Source organism: Enhydra lutris, unplaced genomic scaffold (genome assembly GCF_002288905.1).
Source record: "Enhydra lutris kenyoni isolate GAN:26980312 unplaced genomic scaffold, ASM228890v2 scaffoldscaffold79, whole genome shotgun sequence".
NCBI lineage: Eukaryota > Metazoa > Chordata > Mammalia > Carnivora > Mustelidae > Enhydra > Enhydra lutris.
In genome coordinates, this window is record NW_019154163.1 from 7,129,074 (window position 1) to 7,155,553 (window position 26,480).

At 36.8% G+C, this 26,480-nt stretch overlaps 1 protein-coding gene and 2 pseudogenes across 3 annotated transcripts in view; 2 read left to right on the top strand and 1 right to left on the bottom strand.

Annotated features, from left to right (window-relative positions):
- Positions 1-12,088, top strand: part of LOC111160920 (ATP binding cassette subfamily B member 7) — a 155,675-nt gene extending 143,587 nt beyond the window's left edge. For all 3 annotated transcript variants that reach the window (XM_022524303.1, XM_022524306.1, XM_022524304.1), the window contains one exon: positions 11,802-12,088. In XM_022524303.1, the coding sequence (XP_022380011.1) occupies positions 11,802-12,017 (216 nt within the window). In that variant the 3' untranslated portion in view covers positions 12,018-12,088. The remainder of the gene's footprint in view (positions 1-11,801) is intronic.
- LOC111160921 lies at positions 8,698-9,201 on the top strand (annotated as a pseudogene).
- A 5,982-nt stretch (positions 12,089-18,070) lies between the features above and the next one.
- Positions 18,071-19,231, bottom strand: LOC111160911 (annotated as a pseudogene).
- Positions 19,232-26,480: the final 7,249 nt, after the last annotated feature.

The following is a 26,480-nucleotide window of genomic DNA, read 5'->3' on the forward strand; positions in this document are numbered from 1 at the left end:
GCATGGAATGGTTTTCCATTTCTTTATGTTTTCCTCAATTTCTTTCATGAGTATTCTGTAGTTTTCTGAGTACAGATCCTTTGCCTCTTTGGTTAGATTTATTCCTAGGTATCTTATGGTTCTGGGTGCAACTATAAATGGCATCAACTCCTTAATTTCTTTTTCTTTAATCACATTGTTACTGTATAGAAATGCAACTGATTTCTGTGCGTTGATTTTATATCCTGCCACTTTACTGAATATGCCAACAAATTAGGCAATCTGGAAGAAATGGATGCATTCCTAGAGACATATAAACTACCAAAACTGAACCAGGAAGAAATAGAAAACCTGAGTAGACCCATAACCAGGAAAGAAATTGAAGCAATAATCAAAAATCTCCCAACAACAACAACAAAAAATCTCCCAACAAACAAGAGCCCAGTGCCAGAAGGCTTCCCAGGGGAATTCTACCAAACACTTAAAGAAGAATTAATACCTATTCTCCTGAAACTGTTCGAAAAAATAGAAATGGAAGGAAAACTTTACAAACTCATTTTATGAGGCCAGCATTACCTTGACCCCAAAACAAGACAAAGACTCCACCAAAAAGGAGAATTACAGACCGATGCCCCTGATGATCATGGATGCAAAAATTTTCACCAGAATAATAGCCAGTAAGATCTAACAGTACATTAAAAGGATTATTCACCAGGATGAAGTGGGATTTATTTCTGGGTTGTAAGGGTACTTCCGCATCCACAAATCAATCAGTGTGATATACTACATAAATAAAAGAAAAGAACTATATGATACTCTCAATAGATGTTGAAAAGCACTTGACAAAGTACAGCATCCTTTCTTGATTAAAACTCTCCACAGTGTAGGGATAGAGAGAACATACCTCAGTATCATAAAAGCCATCTATGAAAAATCCACAGCAAATATCATTCTCAGTGGGGAAAAACAGTTTTTCTCCTAAGGTCAGGAACACAGCAGGGATGTCCACTATCACCACTGCTGGTTAGCATAGTACTAGAAGTCCTAGCCTCAGCATTCAGACAACACAAAGAGATAAAAGGCATCTGAATTGGCAAAGAAGTCAAACTCTCACTCTCCACAGATGACCTGATACTTTATGTGAAAAACCCAAAAGACTCCACCCCAAAATTGCTAGAACTCATATGGGAATTCAGTAAAGTGGCAGGAAAAGTCCTGATAAGTTCATTATTGCTTTTGTTTGCCTTGCTTCTTGAGACATACCAAGTAAGAAGTTGCTATGGCTGATGTTAGAGAGGTTATTACCTGTTTTCTTTGGGATTTTGATGGTTTCCTGTCTCACAGTTAGGTATTTCATCCATTTTGAGTTTGCTTTTGTTTATGATGTAAGAAAGTGGTCCAGTTTCATTCTTTTGTATGTTTCTGTCCAGTTTTTCCAACACCATCTCTTGAAGAGACTGTCTGTTCCTTTGGATATTTTTTCCTGTAATGTTGAACATTAGTTGACCATGTATTTTTGGGTCCATTTCTGGGTTCTCTGGTCTGTTCCATTCATCTGCGTGTCTGTTTTTGTACCAGTACTATACCATCCAGATTACTACAGATAACTTGAAGTCCAGAATTGTGATGCCTCTAGCTTTTGTCCCATACAAATTTTAAGATTCTTTGTTCTAGCTCTGTGAAAAATGCTGTTCGTATTTTGATAAGGGTTGCATTAAATGTATAGATTGCTTTCAGTAGTATAGTCATTTGAACAACACTTGTTCTTCCAATTCATGAGCGTGGAACGTTTTTCCCTTTCTTTGTGTCATCTTCAGTTTCTTTCATCAGTGTTTTCTAAGTTTTCATAATACAGATCTTTTACCTCTTTGGTTAGGTTTCTTCCTAGGTGTCTTACGGTTTTTGTTCAGTTGTATATGGGATAGATTTCTTGGTTTTTCTTTCTGCTGCTTCATTATAGGTTTATAGAAATGCAACAGATTTCTGTATGTTGATTCTGTATCCTGCAACTGGACAGAATGCATGTATGAGTTCTAGCAATTTTTTGGAGGAGTCTTTTGGATTTTCTATATAGAGTATCCTGTCATCTGCAAATAGTGAAAGTTTGACTTCTTCTTTGCTGATTTGGATACATTTTACTTGTTTTTGTTAATCTGTTTGCTGAGGCTAGGACTTCTAATACTGTATTAAATGAAAGTAGTGAGAGTAGACATCCCTGTCTTTTTCCTGATGCTAGATGAAAAGTACTCAGTTTTTTCCCATTGAGGATGATAATAGCTGTGGTCTTTCATATATGGCCTTTATAGTATCAAGATATGTTCCTTCTGTCCCTCGGTTTTTGAGGGTTTTTAATCAAGAATGGATGCTATATGTTTTCAAATGTTTTTTTCTGCATCTATTGAGAGGATCATATGGTTCTTACCCTCTTTTATTAATGTGGTGTATCACATTGATTTATTTGCAAATATTGAACCATTCCTGTAGTGCAGGAATAAATCCCAATTGATCATGGTGATTGATTCTTTTTCTGTACTGTTGTATTCAATTTGATAGTATTTTGTTGAGAATTTTTGCATCCATATCCATCAGAGATATTCGCCTGTAGTTCTCTTTCTTAGTGGAGTCTTTGATTTTGGAATCAGAATAATGTGGGCCTCATAGAATGAGTTTGGAAGTTTTCCTTCCATTTCTATTAAGAAATATAGGTATTAACTCTTCTTTAAAGACTTAATAGAATTCCCATGTGAAGCCATATGGCCCTGGACTTTTGTTTGTTGGCAGATTTTTTTATTACTGATTCAGTTTCTTCACTGGTTATGTCTGTTCAAGGTTTTTGTTTCTTCCTGTTTCAGTTTTGGTAGTTTATATGTTTCTAGCAATTTATCCATTTCTTCCAGATTACTCAATTTGTTGATATATAATTTTTCATAATATTATTTTATTTGTATTTTTGTATTATTATTTATGAGTTCTCTTCTATTTTATTTTTTTGGAGCCTTCCTCTTTTTTATAAGTCTGGCCAGGGGATTATCAATGTTATTAATTTTTTCAGAGAACCAGCTCCTGGTTTCATTGTTCTATTCTCCTGTGTTTTTGATTTCTATATTATTTATTTCTAATCTATCTTATTTCATTTCTGCTGGTGTTAGCCTTCATTTGTTGTTCTTTTTCCTTTGTTTCATTTTTTTAATTTAAATTCAGTTAGCCAAAATCATTAGTTTTTGATATAATGTTCAATGATTCATTAGTTGCATATAACAACCAGTGCTCATCGTTGTTTTTCTTTTTCTAGCTCCTTTATGTGTAAGGTTATGTTGCGTATTTGAGATTTTTCTATTTGAGTTAGGCCTGTATTGCTGTATACTCCCTCTTACGACTGTTTTTGAAACATCCCAAATATTATGGGGCTGTCATGTTTTCATTTTCATTTGTTTCTGTGTTTTTTCCTAATTTCTTTTATTTTCTGGTTGATTTATTGTTTAGTAGCATGTTATTTACCTTCCATGTATTTGTGGTTTTTCTCAAATTTTATCTTGTGGTTGATTTCAGGGTTATAGCATTGTAGTCAGAAAGTATGCATGGTATGATTTCATTCTTTTTGTACTTGTTGAGGCTTGATTTGTGACCAGTATGTGATCTGTTCTGGAGACTGTCCCATGTGTATTTGAAAAGAATATGTATTCAGCTTAAGATGAAATTCTGTTCTGAATCAATCTCTTTCTCTCTCTCTCTCTCTCTCTCTCTCTCTCTCTCTATATATATATATATATATATATATATATATATATATATATATATATTATTGTGTTATATGTCACCATAAAATACATCACTAGTTTTTGATGCAGTGTTCCAAGATTCATTGTTTATGTACAACACCCAGTGCTCCATGCAATATGTGCCCTCCTTAATACCCACCACCAGGTTCCCCCTACCCCACTCCCCTCAAAAAGCCTCAGATTTGTTTCACAGAGTCCACAGTCCCTCATGGTTCATCTCCCTCTCTGATTTGCCCCAATTCACTTTTCCTTTCCTTTGCCTAATGTCCTCCATGTTATTCCTTATGTTCCACAAGTAAGTGAAACCATATGGATCTCTCTCTTAAATCCATCTAATCTGGTATATCATTCAAAGCCATTGTTTTTTTTTTTTTAAGATTTTGTTTATTTATTTGACAGAGATCACAGGTAGGTAGAGAGGCAGGCAGAGAGAGAGAGAAGGAAGCAGGATTCCTGCTGAGCAGAGAGCCCGATGCGGGGCTCGATCCCAGGAACCTGAGATCATGACCTGAGCTGAAGGCAGAAGCTTTAACCCACTGAGCCACCCAGGCACCCCAAAGCCATTGTTTTCTTACTGATTTTCTGTTTAGATGATCTGTCACTTGATATAAGCATGCCCTACTGTTTTTTGTATTATTATCAATGAGTTCTTCTATGTTTTTTTATTAATTTTTTTATTTATTTGAATTCTCCCAAGGTGGGGGAGATCTTCTTAATTGGGTAGACTCCCTTTTTATTATATAATGCCCTTCTCCATCTTTTCTTACAGTCTTTGTTTCAAAGTCTAGTTTGTCTGTTAAAAGTATTACTATTCTGGCTTTTTTTGATGTCCATTTGCATGGTAAATATTTCTCCATCCCCTCACTTTGAATCTGCAGGTCTCTTTAGGTCTAAAATGAGTCTCTTGTAGACAGTATATAGGTGGGTCTTGTTTTGTTTTAATCCCATCTGACACCATACATCTTCTGATTGGAGCATTTAGTCCATTTACATTACAGTAATTATTGTTAGATGTGAATTTAGTACCATTTTATTACTTGTTTTGTCATTGTTCCTGACAGTTTTCTGTGTTACTTTCAAGTCTTTGTCAGTTTTGGTCTTTCCCACTCAAAGAGTCCCCTTTAATATTTCTTGCAGGGCTGGTTTAGTGGTCACGAAATCCTTTACTGTCTGTTTGGGAAACTCTCTCTCTCTTTCTATTCTGAATGACAGCCTTGCTGGATAGAGTATTCTTACCTGCATATTTTTCCTATTCAGCACATTGAATATATCATGCCTCTCTCTTCCGGCCCACTAAGTTTTTATGGACAGGTCTGCTGCTAATATAGTTTGTCTTCCCACTTAAGTTATGTATTCCTTTTGTCTTGCTACTTTTAGGATTTTTTCTGTGTCTCTGTTTGTTTTGTTTTGTAACTTAAACTACAGTATGTTCTGATGTTGGCATGCTTTTTTGTTGATTTTGATGGGAGTTCTCTGTGCCTTCTGGACTTGGAAGTCTGTTTCTTTCCCCAGATTAGGTAATTTTTCAGGTCTGGTTTCCTCGAATTAACCTTCTCTCCCCCTTTTTCCTCTTCTTCTGGGACTCCTGTGATACAAATGTAATTACATTTCGAGGAGTCACTGAGTTCTTTTATGTCTGCTCGCGAGGTCCTAGATTTTCCCCCTTTTTATCAGCTTCCTTATTTTCTGTAATTGTATCTTCAATATCACTTATTCATTCCTTTTCTTCTTCCATGTGGTCATTGCATCCAGTCAATTTTTAATCTGTTACTGCATTTTTCATTTTGTCATGATTGTTTTTAAGCTCTTGTGTCTCTGTGGTATGGGTCTTCCTGGTGTCTTCTATGCTTTTCTCAAGCCCAGCTAAATATCCTTAATGACTGTTGCTTTAATTTCTCAGTTAGGCCTGTTATTTATATGTATTTTGTTTAGATCCCTGGCCATGACCTTGTTCTTTCTTTTGTGATGAATTCCTGTCTTGGCATTTTGTCTAGGTATCTGTATTCTTCTCTGTGTTAGGAAAGCCTGTTGTGGTGTTACCTGCTCTTGAGATGTAATGGTGTTATGAAGAAGAGGTCATATAATGTCCAGGGCCTGTCACTTCAGGAAGCATCTCTGATGTCTGCTATGTGCACTCTGCTGCTGTGTTAAGGCTGCTGTACCCCTCAGATCAGTACTCTGCAGAGTTTCTCCTTGCCTGCAGTAAGTAGTGTCTGGACCTTGGCCAGAATGTGGCAAGTTTTAACTAGTTATGCTCTTGTCTGCTTATTTAAAAAGACCTGGTGCCATTTCCACTAGAGCTGAAGCTTTGCAGAAGTCTGTGGTCAGTAGACATGATGCCTGTGGGGGTTTGTGCTGGTCTTCTTGGGGAGGAGCCTGCTTTACTGGTTCTCAGGCACACTTGCCTGAGACAAGCAATACCAATAGAGTGCAGAGGAGCAGGGTTGATGTAAGCAATTAAGCAGCCTGTGTTGGCACTCTTCTATTTACTGAAGTTAGTTTATGCTGAAGGCCAGTGGAGGGAAGTGACACCAGCCAGTTCTTTTTTCCCTTGAGAGAGGAATTCGTGCTCACTTAATGTCAGGGAAGCACTCCCGGAGGAGCAAATAAACTCCCTTCATGGCCCTAAGTGTTTTTTAGATCATTGTTTTCTCACCATCTGTGTCCAGGTTGCTTGCTTTCCTGTTGCAGAACAGTGTGAACTTTAGGCTCTTCCCCAGTCAGGCTGGCTGAGTTTTAAAATTCTAATCTTTAGAGACCTGGTGTGCTGTTCTGGTCTGAGGGTGGTGCAGGTTTGACCCAGAAGGGCAATCTCACCAGAGCCCAGGATTGTGCAGTTTGGAGCAGAGCTCACTAAGCAGCCAGTGTCTGACTTTGCTGTCCTCACCAGGTGTCTCTGTACCTATTCTTAGGGTTAGGGGACAGAAATGCTGCCCACTGACTCCTTTGTCCCCAGAGAGGCAATGACATCTCTTTGAAAAGCACTCCAGGAAAGGGGATCCATCTCTCCCAGTGAATGTCAGGAAATCCTCAGATCATGCCATCCGACCTCGGTTTACCTTCCTGCCTTCTTTAGGAGAACTGCAGCACCCTCAGGATTCTCTGTCAGCTGTGCCAGGAAAAAAACCATGGAAATCATCCCCTTGTTTTCTCAGTTAATGAGTTTGGGAAGTATTTTCATTGTGTGATCCCCTCTGCATTCCTTTCTCTCTCACCTCCCTCTGCAACCTGGGCTCCTTCCTCTCTGCAGCACCAGTTATCTATTTCTCTCCCAAACCAGGTCTCTGCATCTCCTATTTTCCACAATGTAGCCTCTTCTCCCTCTAATTGTGCGGTTTGTTCTGTCAGTCCTCAGATTGATTTCTTGGCTATTCAGAATGAGTTAATATTTATCCAGCTTTGTTTGGGGGATGTATCAAGCCTGTGGTCTCCTACTCTACCATCTTAGCTCCCTTTTTTGTATTATTTTTACTTTTGAACCATGGTAATGTTTTTATATATTTAAATTTTTGAACCTCAGCAAGGACAGAGAAAAACAAAAAGTGATTACAAATAGAAGTAGAACTAACTGCATAACAAATTGGTAACAAACGTGCAAAAGAAAAACAATCCAAGTGACTGTTGAACACATTACTCTGATTATTTACCCTTAGTGGAATATAAGGTCAAAAGTAAATAAAAATTTGAAACTAATTTTGTTATAATTAGTAGTATGGAAGGAGCCTATTCAAAATTCTTTTTTGTATATTTTAAGAGTGCGCATATGAGTAAATATATTAATGTTGTTGTAAAACAGTAATCTTACTTGGGAGAAGAAAGATAAAAATGGAATGTGGGAAGAAGAGGGGCAACCTTGTGATGTTATACTGGAACAGAATTATCAGAAGATGATAAAGAAGTTCCTAACTTTTCACTGAAAAGACCTAGAAGCAGTGAAATCCCAGCAGTAGTAAGTATAACTAGCACATAGATCTTGAGCACTAAATACTGTTCCTCACTAAAAGGAACCAAAATTCTTTGAATAAATGACTAATGCAGTATCTGGAGTGAGAAAACTAATGAATACCTCTCACAAAGACACAAAAACCATTTTGTGTGGGCTCCCACTGGCCTAATGTGGGATAATTCGAACATCAAAAAAAAAAATGATACTTATGAATTATAGCATGTTCAGTAAAAAAACTAACCTATAATTTCACAACAATACAGAAGTATGGGGAAAGGTCTTCTTCTTTTATTTAAAATTTATTTATTATTATTATTTTTTATAAACATATAATGTATTTTTATCCCCAGGGTTACAGGTCTGTGAATCGCCAGGTTTACACACTTCACAGCACTCACCATAGCACATACCCTCCCCAATGTCCATAACCCTACCTGCCTCTCCCAACCCCCCTCCCCCCAGCAACCCTCAGTTTGTTTTGTGAGATTAAGAGTCACTTATGGTTTGTCTCCCTCCCAATCCCATCTTGTTTCATTTATTCTTCTCCTACCCCCTTAACCCCCCATGTTGCATCTCCACTTCCTCATATCAGGGAGATCATATGATAGTTGTCTTTCTCCAATTGACTTATTTCAGTAATCATGATACCCTCTAGTTCCATCCACGTCGTCGCAAATGGCAAGATTTCATTTCCTTTGATTGGTTCCTTAGTATTCCATTGTGTATATATACCACATCTTCTTTATCCATTCATCTGTTGATGGGGAAAGGTCTTTAAGAAGCATGCCAACTATCACTTGTAGAAGGAATGATAAATTTAGAAAATCATATTTTGCAACTACCATTGTAATAATGACTACAGCTAAAAATCATCATTGATTGCTAAAACCCTATGGTGAAAAAAATATTGGGGAATGGATTATTTATACAGTTTGAAAATGTAACCCATAGATTAATTTCAAAGAGAAAAAGTACCTTTAAAATAGAGAAATTTCTCCTCGTCTTGCTTGAAACCGGGGCACCGCCAAGATGCCGGCTTACCACTCATCTCTCATGGATCCGGACACCAAACTCATTGGAAATGTGGCACTGTTGCCTATCAGAAGTCAGTTCAAAGGACCTGCCTCTAGAGAGACAAAAGATACAGATATTGTGGGTGAAGCCATCTATTACTTCAAGGCCAATGTCTTCTTCAAAAACTATGAGATTAAGAATGAAGCTGATAGAACCTTGATATATGTAACTCTCTACATTTCTGAGTGCCTAAAGAAACTCCAAAAGTGCAGTTCCAAAAGCCAAGGTGAAAAAGAAATGTATATGCTGGGAATCACTAATTTTCCCATTCCTGGAGAGTCTGGTTTTCCACGTTTTATTTTATTTATTTATTTATTTATTTATTTCCATGTGATTTATGCCAAACCGGCAAACAAACAGGTAAATGAGGTGATGAGGGCCTACTTACAGCAGCTGAGACAAGAGACTGGACTGAGACTGTAAAAAAAAGTTTTTGACCTTCAGAATGATAAACCTAGCAAGTGGTGGACTTGCTTTGTGAAGAAGAGACAGTTCATGAACAAGAGTCTTTCAGGACCTGGACAGTGAAAAGAGCCTGGGCAGACATTTTCCACAGCCGTGAGCAGCATTTTACAGCAAGATGTACACAGTTATTTGTCTTTATTTGTTAAAGTTTTATACAGAAGAGAGAAGAGAGCGAAGTGAAGAGAAGAGAGCGAAGTGAAGAGAAGTGTCTTCACTTGAGCTCTTTATCAAGAATTTGGTTGGGGGAGGGAAGAATGGGTTGTTGAAGGGTGATTGGAACTTTCTGTAGTATTAAGCTGGTGCTTAATAAAAATTAAGTAAGAATAAAAAAAATAGAGAAATCTGGTACACTCCCTTAATCAAAGGATCAAACTTAATATTATTAATTGTGGAGTAAATTGACATTGTGTACTTCCTGAACTGATGCAGAGGGGCACATCATCACCTGTATTATATTTCTACCAAAAATGTTTAGCCTGGATCTAATAATCAGGAGCACTAAACAAAAACAACTTAAATGGCATTCTTTAAAAAACACACCTGGGTATTTTATACCCCACAGACTCAAAAACTTATAAATTCAATGTATTGATCCTAATTGGATTCTGGGTGGAAAAATATGTATATAAAGGATATATTATTGGGACAGCAGATGAAATTTGACTATGGACTATATGTTAGATAAATTTCTATAAATATTTGTATTCTATTCTATAAATATTTATATTCTAGTCAATACGAAAATATTCTTGTTTTTAGGAGATACATGCTAATGAAATATTTAGGAGCGAAATGTAATGATGTTTGTAACTCATTCTCAAATGAATTAGCAAAAAGCAGTGTAAATTTAGATGATGAAGTGAGAAAAAGCAAATGTGGCAGTTGCTAAACTGGGAGAAGCATGTATTTCCATATTGAAAGGGCCTACCAAGTACCCAGCACAATGAATGGAAAAGAAAACACACACACACCAGAACACATACCATAAAATTTTAGTGTTGAGGATAAATAAAACAGCCTTAAAAGTTGTGAGAGGATTGTCTCAAAGCGGTGATCGTCATGGGGGATTGAACTAATAGATCTCCTAATACAATTGATTATGAGAAAAACAGTATTTAGACAGTCTTTATAATTCTGGAAGAAAGTTTAGAGAGAATTACCAATAGTGACATAGAAAACTAAGAAAACAAAAAAAGTGTGGCAGTTACTAAGTCCAGGAAGAACAAAAATTTTACAAGAAAAAATATATAAAATTCTAGTATCTTACTTGACTCAGCAGGTAATGCTTTACATGGTCATAATAAGGTAAACACTGAATATTAACTTAAACAACACTTGTGCTATAACCAATGTTATTAGAAGAGTGTAAAAATGAAACAGTGGTAATGTGGGGTAGTATAGGAGTGCTGAATTTCATAATACATGTATATATTCATATATGTATTTTTAAATACCAGAAGAAATAGCTATGAATTTGTGGATAGGAAGGAGATAGGTATGAGGGAGGAGACAAAAGACCTTTTTGTTATAAGCTTTTAATCTTACTTTTAAAGATATATACATTTGTGCTTTAATATAAATAAAAGTAATTTAAAATATATTTTATACATTTTTACTATAGGATAATTATTTGTGATTTATTTCATTGGTATGTCCACAAAAATAATTTTATTTTTTCTAGAAACTTTTGATGAAGTTTTCACTGAGGATTTTGTTTTGATAATGGTAAATAGAAAAATATAAACCATGTAATCCAAGGGGAGTTTGTGCCAATGAAGTGATCCACACATACCTAGGTTGAGAACTATGTTCTTCACAATCCAGAGGAATTTAAATAGCTGAGCAAAATAGTTCTTTTTTAAACTGCCTAGCTAGCAAAGAAAGAGGAGTCTTAAATTAACCACTCAGATGTGAAACAAATTTTAGTTGTTTTGCTTAAGGGTATATTTGTAAAGGTCCTATAACTGGGAGTACCAGTAAAAGTGACAAAACTCCTTTTGTCTCCCACCATGTTTAACAGTAGCTGTCAGAGGCAAATTAATTGTAGATACGAGTTTGGAATCTATACCAAATCTGTAATGTTAAGTTTAATGTCTGTTGTTAACAAAAATAGTTACTGGAAGAAATAAGCTTTTCATGGAGAAATCTTTTATTTTAAAGTATACATAAGGATTTCAGGGTATTTAAGTCCCTGTTACAAATCACAGTGCTTTTGATTAAATATTTACCAATTACAATCACCTTTAAAATTTTTCACCTTCCTTTTCTGCCCTTCAAAATTAAAAATAAAACATTAAAATTTCATTTCTTTTAAGTGAAATGGCTTACAGTATATGGGATTTCATAGCTTTTTGTTTGTTCACTACACTAATACCTTAATAGTGAAGAAAGCATCCCTACCTCAATTTTTCCTACTTGTGCTATGGATAAAGAATTGGGAGAGGTATTTTAATGAATGGAAATCCTTCAAAATCCTTAGTTAGAAATTACTATGTATTTTCAGTTATTATGCTAGTTATATGACCTTTTTCTATGTTTCTCTTGCTTTTGCTTTTTAGGGTAAGATAGCTGAACGTGGTACCCACCATGGTTTGCTTGCAAACCCTGGCAGTATCTATTCAGAAATGTGGCATACACAAAGTAGCCGTGTGCAGAACCATAATAACCCCACATGGGATGCAAAGAAAGAAAATATGTCCAAAGAGGAGGAAAGGAAGAAACTACAAGAAGAAATTGTCAACAGTGTGAAAGGCTGTGGAAACTGTTCCTGCTAAGTTGCATGAGACATTTTTTTTTGACACATTTGCACTGAAGCAGAATTGTTTTATTAAAAAAAATCATACATTCCCATTTTCTATAATCCTTTTTTTAGATAAGATTTGTTTGAAAAGAAATTTGAGTTTTACATCTTTCACAATATTTAATGTGACATATGCATTTAGCCCCAAATTACCTTCTTGTTACTGCCTTAGTTATGCCTAAAGCATGTTTTTTGTTACTATTTCACTTTTCCCATTTCCATTTTGGGGGGCCTGATAGCCATTTGATATCCATAATCAGATGAATTACATTGGATTCCAAATTTTAATAGTTTTTTAAGTCTCCTTTATGCTTATAGTTTAGATGAAAAGTATCCATTTCTTTTTTTTTTTCTTTTTAAAAGAGGGCAGTGTAGGTTCATTGTTTCTCCTCCTCCCTCCCCGCTGACATACTTCAAAAATAGATACGTACATCTTCATTTTTTAAAATCTGCCACTGTATAGTTTTTGAAGGAAAAACCTTAATTCTCATGTATGTATGTAGAATGTTCTTCATCATTAACCAGCATCTCTAGCAGTGGGAATTTTATTTTTTTCATCAAAATGAGTTATTGCTCTTGTTTGGGACCAAAATTTATGCCTTTCTCTTTAACACTTAAAACCCTGATATAATTTGACAGTTGTACTGGGAATGATCTAAAAAGCTTAGGAAGTTAATTGCCCTTCTATTTCCATCTTAACTATAGTGCTTTTGCTGTCTGAAGCTATATAAAGAAAAAACTAAATGGAATGTATGCATACACAGATATGTGTGTGTGCACATGCTCACAATTGTATATAAAGCAGCAACCACTTAAAGATTATTAATGACCTTGAGGTAAATAGGAGAAAGTTATGTATATGTACTCTAGATAATTGGAACTTTAATCAGTGACACGTCAGAATTTATTACAAGATCTTCCCTTCCTTCTTCAGTAATTTAATGAGTTCCTTTAAATGTGACTTAACAAGGAAGAGTCCACACAAAATGATCAAGTTTTACCTGTTAATAAAATGTTGGTATATGTTCACTTAGAAGCTCCTCTCTTTTCCAATTTAAATAGCTTCTTTTCTTTTTGAAAAAGCTATTTTCTTTTCATATGATTAAAGGTGGTCTCAAGACCATTGGATAATGTGGTCATTAGCCAGTATTTTCAGCTAATAAAAACTTGAATAACCTAAAAAACAGTTATTGTTAGGGCCATTAAGTAAGTCTTAAATATTTTCTCTTAAATTCATCATATTAAGATGGTTCCATACAGTGAAATAATAAACAAAAGGAAAGCTTCCTAGGATAACTCACTCAGAAGAAAACATCAAGAAAAGTGGCATTCATTATAACAATAATTTTACATTACAATATTACATATTCACATAAAGGTGTATAAAGTATAAACTTTTTAAATCAATATTGAAACATAATTTTTTAATGGATTGGGATGAATAAGCTACAGTTTTAGAATATGGGCTCTGAAAATGGAGTAAGATGATGGGGTTTTATTTCTTATATCCCTGTATTTTTAAAATTGCATATTTCCTTCCTAAAGGGAATCCCAATTTGCAAAAATTGAAACGAGTAATTTGGGATCAGAAAAACTGATGCCTTCCTTAGGGTTTTTAACATAGAAATATCTTGGTGAATGGATAGGTTCATTTGGAAGTTCTTTTCAGCAGTTCAAATGTGAGGGTTAACTATGAGAATCAAAAAGAGGCCTAGGCATGTGGACAAACTCAAAGTATGCATTTACTTTACAGGGATGTACACCTTTTATATACCTTATGATAAGTATTTTGCCTTTTCCCTTAGATGTTGATGAAGATCAGTTTGTACAAATGGTTAGTATAAAAGTAAGTTTTAAAGGGCACCTCCATGGCTCAGTCTGTTAAGCATTCAACTCTTGCTTTCAGGTCATGATCACAGGGTCATGGGATCAAGCCCTGCGTTGGGCACTGAGTTGGGCATTGAACCTGCTTAAGATTCTCTCTCTCCCTCCGTGCCCCCCACATAGATAGATAGATAGATAGATAGATAATTTTGCTTTAAGGATAAGGCATTTAAAGATTATATGAATTTTTGTTTCTGGGTCACTTTTTCCATGTTGTCATCTTGCTGTCATCCTTCCTAATTGCTGGATGTATCAGTGAGTAGCAACTTTTGCCAGTGTATTTTTATAATTCATATATACCTTCTACCTTTATCATAGGATGTTCTGTTGTAGAGTAATAATTGAAAGCTTTTATATATATTTGCATTAGCAGCTTTCTTAAATTATAAAAAGTCCCTTTTCCCCCTGCTTTGAGTATATAGATTTTGAATGTAAACTATATATAGTAAAGGACATATTAAATCAAGTACGCTGGTTAAAACTATTTAGTTAAGACAAAAACAACTAAGCAAGGGAGTTTCTTTATTAGTTTTATTGTTATAGCAATTTGTATAGATAATCATTACTAAATAAACAGTATATCTTTGTGACTAGAAATGGGTGGCCCATTGAAGCAACTTTTTTTCTGCAATACATAGGGAGAACTGGTATTTTGTCATTCACACACTCAGAGTAAGTATGAATAATTAATAGACACCCTGGGGTATGGCCTTAGAGCCTTATGCAGAAGGTGAAAACTTGGAATTGTCACAGAAAGAAAGTAATTATTTGCAGATTTCATAATATAGGTAAAATGGTAGTAAATTATAGTGCTTTCACTTAGCATTAAGCTGTTATATTTTTGATGACCAGTCAGTGAAAGGCAACTTTCCGTTGCCCCAAGTTTTTCAGTTCTAATGGTTAGGAAGGAAACCTTTGGGGTGACAAATTTTTTTTACTGCAAAGCATGCAAAACTAGTATTTTGATTAAGTAGAATTAGAATTGTTCTAATTACAAGTTGGAACAGTTTTGGCTTAAAAAGGCAGTGGATTGTTTTCTTATATCCTGTTCTCACACAGCTACAGAACATTTTTCACTGATTACCTTCTATTCCCATTTCTACTTTATAAAAGCATAGGGTATTTAGAGTTGCAATATAGAGGCCTTTAATGTAATTTCCTCATTCGGAAACCGAATTTCAGGAGAAATCACTGGTTTTGCGAGAGACCAAGTTGGAATGAAAACCCTGGCTCTTGACACCTACTCCATTTCTCTTTTTGCTGGACATTTCCACTAAGAAGCTAAGTTTAAAAATATATTGAAGGCTGAAATTTCCAGAACATTGAAGTGAGCCGCTCAGTAGACCTTCTTTGCAGCAGAACAACTTAACTGTTGGAAATTATTTTTTTAAAAACAATAATTTAAAAATCTCTAGAAATTATGCAGAGGTCATATATCAATTGGAAAAACATTGATTCAAGAAAACCTATTAAATATCAGTAAGAATAGCAAGAGTCTGGCATCTGAAGAATTATCTACATAACCTCTACCATACTAGGTCTGTGTTACAGAAGCTTGACCTTAGGTATTCTATTTAGGCAGGTGTGGTAAAGATGTTGGGAGGAAGTAGGGCTCCTCCCCCCAGCTCCCACTCCAGGGCTGTGATTTCACCCTGGCAGGGGTAGCTGCCTGCATTTTTTACCCCCCAATTCTGTGTTGAAGAAATTTATTCCTCACAGGCACAGCCAAGAAGACTGATGATACCTTCACCACCCAGCCTCCATTCTTTGAGTGGAAGCAAACTATTCTGTGTGCAGGGTGAGAATACTGAGGCCCTGATTTTTCCACGCTAGCTTACTCAAAGTTTGGATGTTTCAGTCAAGGAGAGGATAACTCAGAATACCAAGGACTGACACCATGGCCCAGTGTCCACTTAGGGAGTGGTGTTTTCACTCTTCGCCCCTTGCCCCCACACCCCAGCTTTGGTTCAGTGGTGCACAGGTCCTTTCTTAGTGCGAAGGTATGCAATGAGAACAAAGAATTCCACCTCTCTGCCTGGGGGACTGCCTTCATTTGAAACAGCATGGAGAACTCTGTCCCTAAGGACATTGTCAAAAACAATGGGGATCTTGGTGGAGAGCAATTAGGAGGAGCTGGTGCAAGCAAAGCAGCAGAACAGCCAGAATTTTAGTAAAGAGAAACCAAGAGGGAACCAGAAAGAGCCCTCCTGGGAGCAAAGTCAACTTAGGATTAAAGAGACTGTACATGTGCTAGTCTGCACCTACTCAGGACAATTAGAGCAGAACATGGGACAGACTTAAAAGCATTTTCCAGTATATGTAGACCCATCAACACAGAGCAAACACTTCGCTGGCAAAAGGAACTTGACCAAACACTGAACAATGAGTTGTTCTCATCTAGAGGTGAGTATTAGGAACACAGGCTTAAAAATAAAATCACACTCCTCCTTGGCAGTCTGGAAGACTGTTACATGTCTAAAACTGTGCCCTCCCAGAAAAGAGAAGGATCTTCCCAGTTACCAGTCCCTGGCTGAACGTGGGTCAAGAGAAAACTCCCTGACAACAGCCTCTGAGTACATTCATATCCAATGGTAAAGGGTAAAAATCTTAGCAATAAGTGCATTATGCCCACCCAGAGATAACACTTAGGTGGCTAGACTAAAAGAGATAATATCAGGCTGCATACTGCGGGGGAAATAACCAAGTAAATGCTGATCCCTTATAGGAGGAGGATCATTATCCAGAGTTGCTATGAGATACTATAATAAAAAGCCTGCTTTATAATAAAAGATTATAAGAAATGCAAAGAAACAGGAATGTGCCATGCATACACAGGAAAAGCAGGCAGTAAATACTGCTTTAAGGGGCCCAGATGGTAGCTATAGCATATTAAGATTTATTAATAAAGAAATAGAAATTACTTTTAAAGAACCAAATGGAAATTCTGGAGTTGAGAAGTACAGTAACTGAAATGAGAAATCTACTAGAGAAACTCAATAGTATATTTGAGCTGGCCAAAGAAAATCCACCAAGTTGAAGATGTATCAGTAGAGATTATTCAATCTGAAGAACAGAGATAAAAATGAAAAATGTCTTCAAGAGAAATGTGGGACACCATTAAAAATTCAACATATTCAAAATGTAAGTAGCCAAGGAGAGGAAAGGAGCAGAAAAAATATTCAAAGAGATGAATGGGAGCATCTAAATTTGACAGAAAATACTACACATCAAAAAAGCTTAATGCCAATTAAGAAAAACACAGATGTTCAAAGCTAAAGATAAGGCGAAAATTATAAAAGCTGTAAGAGATAAATGACTTCTCACATACAAGGAAACTCCCATATGATTAACAGGTGAGGTTTCTCATAAACAGTGGAAGCCAAAAGACAGAGGGATTGCATATTCAAATTGCTGAAATTAAAAATCAAGGGACACCTGGGTGGTTCAGTGGGTTGAGCGTCTGTCTGCCTTTGGCTCAGTTCATGATCCCAGGGTGTTGGGATAGGGTCCCACAACGAGCTCCCTGCCTGCCACTCCCCCTCGTGCTTGTGCACTCTCTGACAAATAAGTGAAACCTTTAAAAAATATTTAAAAATAAGTATCACTCAGGGTGCCTGGGTGACTCAGTGGGTTAAAGCCTCTGCCTTCAGCTCAGGTCATGATCCCAGGGTCCTGGGATTGAGCCCCGCATCGGGCTCTCTGCTCAGCAGGGAGCCTGCTTCCTCCTCTCTCCCTGCCTCTCTGCCTACTTATGATCTCTGTCTGAAAATAAATAAATAAATAAATCTTAAAAAAAAATAAGTATCACTCAAGAATATTATATCCAAAACTATCACTCGAAACTTAAGGTGAAATGAAGATGTTATCATATAGTAAAAAGAAAACACATTGCTAGTAAATCTGTATTACAAGAAATACGAAGGAAATTATTCAGGCAAAAAACAGGTGACACCAGATAGTAATTCAAATCCACACACACACACACCCCAGAGCACCAGTATAGATACATCTGAGTCACTCATGTAGATAATTAGTAAAAGACAGTATAATTGCATGTTTCTTCTTTCTTTTAGAAGAATTTGTTTTTCCCCTGGAAGATAATGTTTATTGAAATCCCAGCAGTTGTGCAATCTGCTCCTGACATTAAGCAGCTGCTTTTCCAGTTTGGCATTTCGTAAGTAGTCCCATGAATGCTTCCTTATCCTCCACAGTCTGGAATCAGCCATGGTCAAACTTGGAAGTGATGTCAATGAACTTAAGGTCAATCTCCAGGGCCTGTCATTTGATCTGCACGAGCAACAACTTGTGGAGAGTAAGCACTTGCTTCTTGGTTCTCATCACATGGCCTTTCTGCATGACAAAGTCATTGGACACTTCATCATAGTGGACAAAGCCAACGTGGAGGGTTGATGCTCTTGCAAGATCAAAATCAGTGGAAACATTGTTCTTGCTAAGTTTGCCATCCTTGATGAGGTAGCCCTTGCCAATCTTGTAGATCTTCTTGTTGATCTCAGTGCAGTGATGGTAGCCTTTTTGCCCAGCCCATTGCACGGAGAAGGCCACTTGGGCAGGATGCTATACCCCAATACAGCCCACCTCGCACAGTCCCTGGTGGGTCTTGCAGGGTAGCTTCTTGGTGTGCCAGTGGCTGGTGACACTAATGACATCTATCATCTCATCCTGCCGAAACACTTGGTTCATAAGAACCTACTATTCCAGGTTCTCATGGGCCTAGTCCAGCTTCTCAGCCACTGTGCATCTAGTCCCCTGGATGTCCATGAGGTGGGCTTTCTTCTGGCATAGAGGAAGCAGGGACATATGGGTTTGGGCGATGACACAGATGGTTTGTCAGTACTTCTTCATGCTGTTGAGGTCCTTCTTTAGCTGCTGCTTGCCAATCATCATCCTGCCACTTGCAGTATTTGGTTGAAGGCCTTCTTAGACTGATGCCAGTTCTTATAAAAGTGCCCTTTAACTCATCATGAATGTGCTCAGCAAAGATGGTCTTAAACATACAGAGACCTTGAGTGATTTCTTCATAGCCCATGATGCCCACAACTACCGTGGATGGTACCTCCACAATGGTCATGTCTTCCACAATTTCCTTCTTTTTCACCATGGATCCTGGCCTGTTGACCCCTCACACAACATGAGTCATGCCAGCCTTATAGATGAGGAAAGCTGTAAGGTGAATAGAGTCATCCTTGGGGAAGCTCGTCACCTTCCATGGTGCCAGTCACTGTGTTTCTGGGGCAAGAAGCCCAGGGACCCATGCCCGGGAAGGGAGAGTTTCCTATGAGACATTCTGCCACCAAATGCTGCCAGTAGAGTAAGAAAATTTTAAAACTTCACTTAAGTTGACTTAGAAAACAACCACATGAAGCAATGTGTATTCTTTCATTGGGAGTGGAAACAGAGATGTCTTGGGTTAATGAAAATAATTCTTGGAAATGAAACCAGATGATATCCAGAATCCACAAGAACAAACTATGTACTCTGAAAAACAATCTGAGGGTTTTGAAGGGGCAGGGGGTGGGAGGTTGGGGGAACCAGGTGGTGGGTATTAGAGAGGGCACGGATTGCATGGAGCACTGGGTGTGGTGCAAAAACAATGAGTAATGTTATGCTGAAAAGAAATAATAAAAAATGAATATCTGATAGGCATGCTATGAATCATATATTAAATTGTGTTCTGACTTAAAGCATTAGCTTAAACAATTCTCCATAGAATAAATAGTATCTTGAAAAAAAAAGAACAAATGAAGAGATAAAATTGTATATATGATGATTAATATAACAAATTCTATGAATATACACTTATCCTTCTCTTAGATGTTTTGAAAGATATAATATCATATAAAAATAGTTATAACTATGTATTGTTGAGTTTGATACTATACACACACACACACAAAAATGTAACATATATAAATGTAATACATATAACTAGTACAAAAGGTGGTATGGAAAGGAGCTATATAGGACTAAAGGTTATATACTTCTTTGGAACTAATCAGTGGAAACGCAAAGTGAATTCTGAGAAGTTTGGATGTGTATTGTAAGACCTAGAACAACCACTAAGAAGTAACTGTAAGAAATATACTTAAAATATTAAAGGGATCAGAACGGTATGCTGGAACATATCCACTTAATACAAGAAGAAGGCAATAAAGTGTGAATAGAAAAAAAGACATGAGGCATATAGAAAAAAATTAAAGTAGAAGATGTAACATTAAATATGAATTAAGTCAAAAGGCAGAGACTGTTAGATTGAATTACAAAAATCAAGATCCTCTGTAAAGAGTGATAGTTTGACTTCCTCTTAGCTGATTCAGATGCCTTTTATTTCTTTTTGTTGTCTGATTGCTGAGGCTAGGACTTCTAGGACAGTGTTGAATAGTAGTAGTGATAGTGGACATCCCTGCCATGTTCCTGACCTTAGGGGAAATAATCTGTTTTTCCCCATTGAATGATATTCGCTGTGGGTTTTTCATAGATGGCTTCAATGCCTTTGAGATATATACCTTCTATCCCTACACTTTGAAGAGTTTTGATCAAGAAAGGATGCTGTACTTTGTCAAATGCTTTTTCAGCATCTATTGAGAGTATCATATGATTCTTGTTCTTTAAATGTATTGTATCACATTGATTGATTTGCGGATGTTGAACCAACCTTGCAGCCCAGGAATAAATCCCACTTGGTCATGTTGAATAATCCTTTTAATGTAATGTTGGATCCTATTGGCTAGTATTTTGGTGAGAATTTTTGCTTCTGTGTTCATCAAGTATATTGGTCTGTAATTCTCTTTTTTGGTGGGGCCTTTGGTTATGGGGTCAAGGTAATGTTGGCCTCATAAAATGAGTTTGGAAAGTTTTCCTTCCATTTCTATTTTTTGGAAGAGTTTGAGAATAGGTATTAATTCTTCTTTAAATGTTTGATAGAAATCCCCTGGGAAGCCGTCTGGACCTGGGCTCTTGTTTGTTGGGAGATTTTTGATAACTGCTTCAATTTCCTTACTGGTTATGGGTCTGTTCAGGTTTTCTATTTCTTCCTGGTTCAGTTTTGATAGTTTATATGTCTCTAGGAAGGCATCCATTTCTTCCAGATTATCAAATTTGCTAGCATATAGTTGCTCATAGTATGTTCTTATAATTGTGTGTATTTCTTAGTGTTGGTTCTGATCTCTCCTCTTTCATTCATGACTTTATTTATTTGGGTCCTTTCTCTTTTATTTTTGTAAGTCTGGCCAGGGGTTTATCAATCTTATTCTTTCAAAGAACCAGATCCTAGTTTCATTTATCTGTTCTTTTGGTTTCTATTTCATTGATTTCTGCTCTGATCTTTTGGTTTCTATTTCATTGATTTCTTGTTCTTTTGGTTTCTTTTTCATTGATTTCTGCTCTGATCTTTATTATTTCTCTTCTCTTGCTGGGTTTAGGCTTTCTTTGCTGTTCTCTCTCCAGGTCCTTTAGGTGTAGGGTTAGGTTTTGTACTTGAGACCTTTCTTGTTTCTTGAGAAAGGCTTGTATCACTATATACTTTCCTCTCAGGACTTCCTTTTCTGTATCCCACAGATTTTGAACAATTGTGTTTTCATTTTCATTTGTTTCCATGAATTTTTTCAATTCTTCTTTAATTTCCTTGTTGATCCATTCATTCCTTGGTAGGATGCTCTTTAGCCTCCATGTATTTGAGTTCTTTCCAACTTTCCACTTGTGATTGAGGTCTAGTTTCAGAGCATTGTGGTCTGAAAATATGCAGGGAATGATCCCAATCTTTTGGTACTGGTTGAGACCTGATGTGTGACCCAGGATGTGATCTATTCTGGAGAATGTTCCATGTGCACTAGAGCAGAATGTGTATTTTGTTGCTTTGGGGTGGAATGTTCTGAATAGATCTGTGATGTCCATCTGGTCCAGTGTGTAATTTAAGGCCTTTATTTCCTTGTTGATCTATTGCTTGGATGATATGTCCATTCAGTGAGGGAGGTGTTAAAGTCCCCTACTACTACTGTGTTATTGTCAATGTGTTTCCTTGATATTGTTATTAGTTGGTTTATATAGTTGGCTGTTTCCATGTTAGGGGCATAGATATTTAAAATTGTTAGATCTTCTTGTTAGACAGGCCCTTTAAGTATGATATAGTGTCCTTCCTCATCTCTTATTATAGTTTTGGCTTAAAATCGAATTTATCTGCTATAAGGATTGCCACCTCAGCTTTTTTTGATGTCCATTAGCATGGTAAATTGTTTTCCACCCCCTCACTTTAAATCTGGAGGTGTCTTTGGGTCTAAAATGAGTTTCTTGTAGACAGCATATTGATGTTTTTTTTTTTTATCCATTCTTATACCTTGTGTCTTTTGATTGGGACATTGAACCCATTTACATTCAGGGTAACTATTGAAAGATATGAATTTAGTGCCATTGTATTGCCCGTAAGGTGACTGTTACTGTATATTGTCTCTGTTTCCTTCTAGTCTACTACATTTAGGCTCTCTCTTTGCTTAGAGGACCCCTTTCAATATTTCCTGTAGGGCTGGTTTGGTCTTTGCAGATTCTTTTAATTTTTGTTTGTCCTGAAAGCTTTTTATATCTCCTTCTACGATACTTTATGTGGAAAACCCAAAAGACTCCACTCCAAATCTGCTAGATTTGGAGTGCTTGAACTCATACAGGAATCCAGTAAAGTGGCAGGATATAAAATCAATGCACAAAAATCAGTTGCATTTCAATACACCAAGAAAAGACAGAAAAAAGAGAAATTAAGGAGCCAATCCCATTTACAATTGCACCCAAAACAATAAGATACCTAGGAATAAACCTAACCAAAGAGGCAAAGAATCTGTACTCAGAAAACTATAAAGTACTCATGAAAGAAACGGAGGAAGACACAAAGAAATGGAAAACATTACATGGTCATGGATTGCAAGAACAAATACTGTGAAAATGTCTATGCTACCTAAAGCAATCTACACATTTAATGCAATCCCTATTCAAATACCATCAATTTTCATCAAAGAAATGGAACAAATAATCCTAAAATTTGTATGGAACTGGAAAAGACCCCAAATAGCTAGAGGAATGTTGAAAAAGAAAGCCAAAGTTGGTGGCATCACAACTCCAGACTTCAAGCTCTATTACAAAGCTGTAATCATCAAGACTGTAAGGTCCTAGCACAAAAACAGACACATAGATCAGTGGAATACAATAGAGAGCCCAGAAATAGACCCTCAACTCTATGCTCAAATAATCTTCGACAAAGCAGGAAAGACTGTCCAATGGAAAAAAGTCTCCTCCACAAATGGTGGGAAAATTGGACAGCCACATGCAGAAGAATGAAACTGGACCGCCTCCTTACACCAGGTAAAAATAGACTGAAAATGGATGAAAGACCTCATCCATCAAAATTTTTGAGGAGAACACAGGCAGCAACCTCTTCGACCTCAGCCACGGCAACTTCTTCCTAGAAACATCACCAAAGGCAAAGGAAGCAAGGGCAAAATGAACTCTTGGGACTTCATCAAATCAAAAGCTTTTTTGCACAGCAAAGGAAACAGTCAACAAAACCAAAAGACAACTGTGAGAATGGGATAAAATATTCGCAAATGACATATCAGGTAAAGGGCTAGTATCCAAAATCTATAAAGAACTTATCAAACTCAACACCCAAAGAACAAATAATCCAATCAAGAAAGGAGCAGAAGATATGAACAGACATTTCTGCAACGACATCTAAATGGCCAACAGACACATAAAAATTGCTCAATGTCACTTGGCATCAGGGAAATACAAATCAAAACCACAATGAGATACCAACTCACACCAGCCAGAATAGCTGAAATTAACAAGTCAGGAAATGACAGACGTTGGAGAGGATGCAGAGACAGGGGAACCCTCCTACACTGTTTGAGGGAAGGCAAGCTGGTGCAGCCACTCTGGAAAACAGCATGGAGTTTCCTCAAAAAGTTGAAAACAGAGCTACCCTATGACCCAGGAATCGCACTACTGGGTATTTACCCAAAGATACAATTGTAGTGATCCGAAGGGGCATATGCACCTGAAAGTTTATAGCAGCAATGTCCACAATAGCCAAACTATGGAAAGAACCTAGATGTCCATCAACAGATGAATGGATAAAGAAGATGTGGTATATACAATGGAATACTATGCAGCCATCAAAAGAAGTGAAATCTTGCCATTTGCAACAATGTGGATGGAAATGGAGGGTATTATGCTTAGCGAAATAAGTCAATCAGAGAAAGACAATTATATGATCTCCCTGATATGAGGAATTTGAGAGGCAGAGTGGGGAAGAAAAAAATGAAACAAGATGGGATCAGGAGGGAGACAAACCATAGGAGACTCTTAATCTCACAAAACAAACTGAGGGTTCCTGGGGGGGAGGGGGTGTGTGGAGAGGGTGGTTGGGTTATGGACATTGGGGAGGGTATGTGATATGGTGAGTGCTGTGAAGTTTGTAAGCCTGACGATTTACAGACCTGTACCCCTGGGGCAAATAATACATTATGTGTTAATAAAAATAATTAATGAAAATATATTTTAAAAATTCAGATCCAACTTGATCCAACAGGTATTCTGTCTATAGGCGAACCACTTCATATTCAAAGATATAAATAGGTTGAAAATAAAAGATGGGAAGGGTGCCTAAGTGGCTCAATTGGTTAGCATCTAACACTTGGTTTTAGCTTAGGTCATGATCTCAAGGGTTGTGAGATTGAGCCCCATATCAGGCTCCATGTTCAGCGTGGAGTCTGCTTAAAGATTATTTCCCTGTGCCCCTCTCCTCACTTTCTCAAATAAATAAATCTTTTTTTAAAGAATGAGAAATAGGGACCTGGGTGACCCAGTGGGTGAAGCTTCTGCCTTCAGCTCAGGTCATGATCCCAGGGTCCTGGGATTGAGCCCCGCATCAGGCTCTCTTCTCCGCAGTGAGCCTGCTTCCTCCTCTCTCTCTCTATGCCTGCCTCTCTGCCTACTTGTCATCTCTGTCAAATAAATAAAATCTTTTAAAAAATAATAAAAAAATAAAAGAATGAGAAATATATATATATGTGTGTGTGTGTGTGTGTGTGTGTATGTATATCTATATGTACATATATGTATATTCTCCAAGAAAGAACTGTAAGAGAGTTGAAGTACCTGTACTAATATTACAGAAAATAAACTTTAAAACAAATAAATGCTACTAGAGATAAAAAGGGATATTTCATAATGATTAGAAATTCAATCTATGAGGAAGATATGACAATTTTAGACATATATACACCTAAGAACCTTTCTAAATACATGAAACAAAAACTGACAGAATTGAAGGGAGAAATAGACAATTTAACAATAATAGTGGAAAATTTCAAGGCCTCTTTCAATAATGGTTAGAACAACTAGCCAGAAGATCAAGGGAATAGAAGACTTAAACAGAATACACTTTTTGCCAAAGTGTACATGGAACATTCTTCAGGATAGATTAAATGCTAGGCCAAAAAAAAAAAAAAAAGAAAGTTGATAAATTTTAAAAGCTTGAAATCATATAAAACATGTTCTCTGGCCATAATAAAAATATTAGAAGTCAATAATAGAGGAACAAAATATGAGTACTTCAGAAGGAAATTAACTCACTTTAAATATGGATCAAAGAAAAAATCACAAGGGGAAACTATAGAGATGAATGAAAATGGAAAAACAGAAATGTATGGGATGCAGTTAAAGCTGTCATTCAAGGGAATTTTGTAACTATAAATGCTTATATTTCAAGGCAAGGAATATCTCAAATCACTAACCTAAACTTCTGCCTTAGGGAACTAAAAAAGTGCAAACTGAACCAAAAGCTAGCAGAAAGAAAATTTAGAGCATAAGTCAGTGAAATCGAGAATACAAAATCAGTAGAAAAAATTAACAAAGCCACAAGTTGGTTCTTTGGAAAGATTAACAAAACTAAATTTCTTTTTAAGATTTTATTTATTTATTTGACAGATCACAAGTAGGCAGAGAGGCAGACAGAGAGAGGGGAGGAAGCAGGCTCCCTGCTGAGCAGAGAGCCTGATGTGGGGCTTGATCCCAGGACCCTGAGATCATGACCTGAGCTGAAGGCAGAGGCTTTAACCCACTGAGCCACCCAGGCGCCCCCAAAACTAAAATTTTTAAACTAGATTGACGAGTAACAAAATAGTGAAGACTTAAATTAGTGGGGAAAAAAAAGAATGAAAGGATATCACTGCCGATTTTACAGGTAAAAACAAACTAAAAATATGAACAGGGAGGGGAGGTATAATGGTGGAAGAGTAGGGGACCTTGTTTCAACTGGATTTAGCTACATAGCTATCAAATCATTCTGAACACCCATGAATTCAACTAGAGATGAAAGAAAAGAATATTTGGAACTCTACAAGTAGAAAAGGGACCACTTTTTGCAAGGTAGGACATGCAGAGGAGTGTTTTTGAGGATATATATCAAAAGATAAATGGGCGGAGGAATTTGGTGCACCATGATTGGGCAGCTGCTCTCCATGACAGGACCATACAAAGTGCAGAAGCA